This window comes from Sinocyclocheilus rhinocerous, unplaced genomic scaffold, assembly GCF_001515625.1.
Source record: "Sinocyclocheilus rhinocerous isolate Xijiao unplaced genomic scaffold, SAMN03320098_v1.1 scaffold5813, whole genome shotgun sequence".
NCBI lineage: Eukaryota > Metazoa > Chordata > Actinopteri > Cypriniformes > Cyprinidae > Sinocyclocheilus > Sinocyclocheilus rhinocerous.
This window is the reverse complement of record NW_015666086.1, coordinates 106-6,882: the sequence shown is the minus strand read 5'-3', so window position 1 is coordinate 6,882 and position 6,777 is coordinate 106. Positions and strand designations below refer to the sequence as shown.

Here is a 6,777-nt window from a genome sequence, read left to right as displayed (position 1 = left end):
CGGCGCCAGGGTTCAAAGTCCAAAGCGCGAGGAAAATCTGCGCTGAAATTGTTACTCGTCAGTTGCTCAGTAACATTTTTGTGAATTTTTCTTAAAGGCATGTGACAATGTGATACGTGCGACAAACATCTTCCCAAATTCGTAAAGAGAATCATTTATAAAGCTGCATGCTGTTGCTAACAAAAAGAAGCACTGAGATCTTCCTGCGGGTTTCTGCCAAAATAAAAGCCGAGAAAAAGCAACAACTCCACCGACATTCATAAATAATAGTATTGCAATTTTACTGTTGTTCTGTAAAATAAAATAAAAAAGCAAGACAATAATAATGATAATAATAATTACCCCACCACTGCTCTATTAATATATTTACTATAAAAATATTTTTAAATTGTTGTTTTGTAATTGATTTTTTATTTGAAAAGCAGGACAAAGCAGTAAAAAGCACATTTTGGCTATTTAAATTACGCAATGGTGAAAAAAAAATGGCAAAATGGGGGAAAAAATTTGAAAAACCGTGTTATATGACAGCTTAAAATGTTATCTGATCGAATGAAAAAAACATACAAGACAAACTAAAATATTTTCTTAATAAAATAAAATAATTATTTTTTTCAAATAAAATAATGGCGTTTTTTTAATAATTAAAAATAATCTGATTTTGTAGTTTGACAAGGAACACATTGCAATCATGCTTGGGACGGCCCATATAAACGAGCAAAAATGCTTTACAGATTGGAGATTAAAATAATAGCAGATTTGTCTCATTTTAAATGATTAATAAAAACGGAGATGAAAAATTTACTTAAGCCATAATTTTAATGTTACTATGGTAAAATAAATGTTCAGCGAGACGTGTGAGGGCTCGCGCTCTTCAGAGACAATCACAGAATATGACAGAGCTCGTGTTTTAAAGCCAGACACACTGGAATGAATAATTTACTTAAAACGCAACGCAAGTCTCTGTTCTCTCTGCAATCTCTGATGTAATCAGCCTGGTTTCCTTTATATTAGCGCTGTTTTGGACGGATTGATTGAATGCATTTGCTTACTGGATCATTGGACTGAAAACTTTCCCGGAGTTTAGCAACTTAAAATGATCTGATCGCAAGCAGAGAAGCAAAATTGTGTTAAAAGGTTAGAATGGAAATTGTGCTTCAGTAATTTTGCGTTAAATTATTTTAACGCGTTAAGGATTGTAAAATTAATCGCATACGTTAACGAGTTGACGTTGACAGCCCTAATATATATATATTTATATAAGAAAAATTTTGCGGGGAACCACTGTAAAACATTTTTATAAATTAAAGGTTTTATGAATTCAAACAATGGTCCTTTTTCATTATTAAGATTTAATTCAACCATTACAATGGAAAACACAGAATTTGTGAAAAAATAAAACAGATTTCATTGGGCCCTACAAATCCCTAAGCCTACATATAAGCAATAACAGAAAGCACCACTAAATGCAGAATGAATGATATGGCACTGATGGGCTGCTGCATGTTTTCGTACCTGAGCTGTTTGAGGAACTGTATGTCAGAGCTGCTGCTGATGAGTTTGATGAACTCCTCATAGGACGGCGCATATGTGTACGCTTTCTTATGATGTTCGTTCACCTGCTCTCGGTGCTCTAACTGAGCTAGCAGCATGCGGTTAATGTAGTCTGGATCGCTCAACACGTCCACCAATGGCTTTAACACTACAAAGAGAAAGAGAGAGAACATGTTAATAGCTTTGTGCTAAACCCAGTGAGCTGACAACCTCTACATGAGGACTGTTCCAAAGGGTAGGCAGCATAATTATATTGCCTTCCATGCATCACAAACGACAAGCTACTCATAATTGAACTACAGTCAAGCAACCCTTTTAAAAAGGTAATTATTGTAGCTACATATGAAGTTACTCAGAAAAAGTAGCTGCACAAGTTTTCTAAATATTTATCTATCCAATTATATTATTAATGTTTACTATCAAAGCATTTCATAAAAGCAAAATATCTCAATTAGGGTGATAGCATTATATGAACATATTCAGACAACAACTAAAAAATAAATTAATTATAAATTAATTACGATTTCCATAACTGAGAAAAAACAGTGCATCAAAATATTTCACTTAAAAAAGAAATTATAATATTAAATTAAATTAAATTAAATTAAATATTTACAAAAAATTAAATGAAAATTTAAAACAATAAAATGAAGGAAATAATTTTTAAAAAATCACGAATCATTCTGATTTGTGAAAATGCAGTCATCTGCACATATGAGCTGATGAATCATCAAAATCAGTTCAGTTGCACTATATGAACAAATGATTAATTAAAAATCATACTTCCCAAATCTATATATGAGAGCATGCATTTGATTATGTAAAAACAGTGAAAAACAAATATTTGTATTTATTTTACAAACACAAAAGATCTCAATTAGGGTGACAGCATTACATGAACATACATATTTAGACTAAATACAACAACAAAAAATAAACAGTTTAAATCAAATTAATTACAATTAATATAACCAAGAAAAAAAAATGAAATTTTTAAGTATTTAAATGTAAATCTCAAACAATTTAAACAAAAATCAAAATGAAGGAAATCATTTTTAAAAATTAATTACTTATTCTGATTCTTGAAAATGCAGCCATCTGCAAAGACACCATTTGAATCATCTGAATCAATTCATTTGCAATAAACTGTATGAACAAATCAATTCTGAGTCAAATTCTACCATGCATTTCACTTCTTGAGGTGTGCTACTGAGGTCAGATATGGAAATTCTGCCAATGCAGAACTTCAAATCAATCTTTTATCGAAGTTTTCTTTTAGTTAAAATGCTGCCAGAGAGTAGCTGCTTATGTAAACTGTAGAAAGCAAGGCAGCTCACTAACACAGTAAAAAAAAATAAAAAATTTCAAAGTTTATTGGAGTCTGTTTTACAAGAAAATACTATTTCAGTCTTTCTACTTCAAAATTTAATGTTTAATTCAATTTGTTTCTTTGTAATTATTTGTAAAATTTACTAGCAATTTCTGAGTGAAAACTGTTTCAAAGTAAATCGTACAACAAATTATTTTCAGTGTACAATTGGTTTTGGAACAGAGTTACACTCAACAGTCCACAATTAAAATTAAAATCAAACTGTTCTTCTCAAAACCTCATTGCGCTTTAGTCAATCTCTCCTCCGTCACTCATCATGATGAGATCTCTAAACCTCCTCAGGAGCTTGTTGACGTAGCGCTGATGAGGAACGCTGAGACGCAGCAGACGGAGCACGAGGCAGTGCCTCATTACTGCCAGACAGAGCTGGCGGATGACGTCTCACCCTGAAAAAAATGGGTGGCAACCTGCCAGTCTGAGACAACAGATGCAAACGCTTCCTCCAATATAACCCCAGACCAGAGGAGACAAGAGCAGCTGCATCCTGAATCAATAGGGCAGAAATTAATCTTTAATCTTTTCAAGTGCAGTTTTAGTATGTTCTTGTGACGATGAAACCGTTAGCTTTGCAGGTATCAGATTGTCAACAAAAATGTCTCTGGTCAACTACATTTTGGAGGATAAACAATGCTATTTATACAGGTTTTATAATGAATTCAGCAGACACTTTTATCCAAAGTGCAATCAAGGTATACATTTTATCAGTTCGTTCATTCCCTGGGAATCAAACCCAAAACCTTGTGCTATCCTGCATTATTGCTTTAAGTAGAAAGTTGGAAATTCCCACTTTCCTAGTTGAAAGTTTAAAGGAATAGTTCACCCAAAAAATTGAAATCTGCTTAAAATGTACTCCTCATCAGGCCATCCAAGATGTAGATGAATTAGTTTCTTCATGGGAACAGATTTGGAGAAATGTAGCATAACATCACTTGCTCACCAATGGATCCACTGCAGTGAATGGGTGCCGTCAGAATGAGAGTCCAAACAGCTGATAAAAACATCACAATAATCCACAAGTAATCCACACCACTCCAGTCCATCAGTTCTGTAACTTGTGAAGCGAAAAATTGCGTGTTTGTATGATACAAATACAATATTAAGGCGTTTAAGTTTAAACTGTCGCTTTGAGCCATAAAATACAAGCCCAGAATCTATAATATCACTTCCTCCAGTGAAAAAGTCCATCCCCTGTTGTCCTGTTGTAAAATAAACCGACATACACTACCAGTCAAACGTTTTTGAACAGTAAGATTTTTTATGTTTTTAAAGAAGTCTCTTCTGCTCACAAAGCCTGCATTTTTTTGATCCAAAGAGCAGCAAAAATAGTATTATTGTAAAATATTTTTACAATTTAAAATTTCTATTTGAATATATTTTTAAAATGGCTGAATTTTAGCATCATTACTCCAGCCACATGATCATTCTGATTTGCTGCTCAAAAAACATTTATTATTACTATGTTGAAAACAGCTGAGTAGAATGTTTTCAGGTTTCTTTGATGAATAGAAAGTTCAGAAGAACAGCATTTATCTGAAAAAGAAATCGTTTGTTACATTATAAATGTCTTTATCATCACCTTTGATCAATTTAAAGCATCCTTGCTAAATAAAAGTATTAATTTAGCTGTATTTTGGATCAAATAAATGCAGGCTTAGTGAGCAGAAGATAATTCTTTAAAAAACATAAAAATCTTACTGTTCAAAAACTTTTGACTGTTAGTTTATTTGTTTAGAACTGTTTTACAATGTTTTCGCTTGTAAACTGTGCTTAATCTGTGCATATTTCTCTCCTGATTCAGATTCAGATGAGACGGCTTTTTCACTGGATAAAGCAATATTATGAATAGAGGACTTATATTTAAGCCAGAATCAACAGTTTGAAGTTAACAACATTTTGGTGGATTTGTGTCCACCAAACATGCAGCTTTTTGTTTCACAAGACATTAATTGATGGACTGGAGTGGTGTGGATTACTTGTGGATTACTGTGATGTTTTAATCAGTTGTTTGGACTCTCATTCTGATGGCACCCATTCACTGAAGAGGATCCATTGATGAGCAAGTGATGTAATGCTACATTTCTCCAAATCTGATGAAGAAACAAACTCATCGACATCTTGGATGGCCTGCGGGTGAGTAAATTCACAGCAAATTTTCATTTTTGGACAAACTACTCCTTTAAGAATAACATCTTGGGTATTCTTTTTGGGTGATGGCAGATTTCTGAACACCTAAAATTCTTTAATATCCTGCGGTAATCCATAATTTCTCTGTATCACACGGACATGAACTACCAGCAGTCATTACAACCTCCATCTCTCTCCAGCAGCCTGTCTGTCAGTCGCCTATAATAGATGTAATTAGTAATTTCATGGCAAATCAACGATGATCACAATCACACATCTGGTGCTCATCGAAAATATCCTGGAATCAATTTCACGATTTGTAAAAAAAAAAAAAAAACTGCAGTAGATGAGTTTCATCAGTTCTGCACAAGAGCAGCATTGTAAGAACACAGATGAGCACTGAACAGACAATCAGCTCCGTCCAATTCAATTGTGCAGAGAGATGTCAGTTGAGACACTGAAGCTTGAGCCCAAAAAAAAGATTTTCCCAAAATCTAATTCTCAAGTTATGATACTGTCAGTGAATGAAAGCTTTGTTCTGTGAGAGGGGGATTTATCAGTGTGTAGAACATGAGCACCAAATCTCGGCATCTGATTTTGATTCATGAAAGCAAATTACTTTTACTTATCAAAGTCTTGTACTGCTTTCAGCCGTATTAAAGAAATATCTTCACTAAACACATCAGGGGAAAATTATGACGAACAAAATCTAATCTGTGTGAGTTTTCTTGCATTTTATAAGAATTTATGTCGTTGAATACAAGTAATAAGATTAAATTATCCTTTCTTCAAACACCTATTATAGAGTGATGGTAATATCACAATACTGTTTGTGTCTTACTACTATGTCAGCCCTTTTATGGCTATAGCTATTTTTCGGATGAAAGTTAAATTATTTTATATATTTTAATATATTTTAAAATGTAATGTATTCATGTGATGGCAAAGCTGAATTTTTAGCAGAAACTTGTTATTATCAATGCTGAAAACAGTTGTGCTGCATAACATTTTTGTGAAAACTAATACATTTTTTCAGGATTCTACAATTAATAAAAAGTACTAAGAGAAATAAATAGAAATATTTTTGTAATATATATATATATATATATATATATAGATCTTACATATAGATATACATATATACATACAGTATATATATATATATATATATACACACATATATATACCTACCGTACATACATACATAGCCTATGTATGAATGACTTTCTGGCTGACTTTTGTACTTTTTGCACTTTTTTGTCACATTGTACTGACAAGCAAAAATCATAAGGACTGAAAAATATCACACAGTGTACACCAGGTTCAGTGAGAGTCACCTTTAGTAGCGACAACCTCCACCAGTAAGAGGCGCAGACTGCGTGAACGAGCGTCCCGCGCGGGCAGCAGACGCAGCATGAGCAGACGGGCGCAGCAGCGCAGGAAACGCAGCTCCTCATCGGGACTGCGCAGACACGGATGCAACGGAAACGCTCGTGGTACTTCCTCCAGCCTGGAGAGAGAGAGAGAAAAAGAGAGAGACTATTGTATTCTATTGTATTTAAACTGTCATGCAAACAATCTGAAAATTGAAATTGTAAGAGACAGAAATTAATATCTTGTTTTATTTTATTTTAATTCAATTATATTATATTAGCACTATCTTTATTTTCTCCTTTTTCTTATTTGGCAACATGCAAAGCAAAAATTTCAAT

General features: G+C 33.2%; 1 protein-coding gene across 1 annotated transcript in view; it reads right to left on the bottom strand.

Moving 5' to 3' along the window:
- LOC107731702 (sorting nexin-25-like) overlaps positions 1-6,575 on the bottom strand; it is a gene marked incomplete at its 5' end in the record, with an annotated part of 46,583 nt that extends 40,008 nt beyond the window's left edge. The window contains 2 exons of the mRNA XM_016542848.1: positions 1,513-1,699; positions 6,403-6,575. Of these exons, the coding sequence (XP_016398334.1) occupies positions 1,513-1,699; positions 6,403-6,575 (360 nt within the window). The remainder of the gene's footprint in view (positions 1-1,512; positions 1,700-6,402) is intronic.
- Positions 6,576-6,777: the final 202 nt, after the last annotated feature.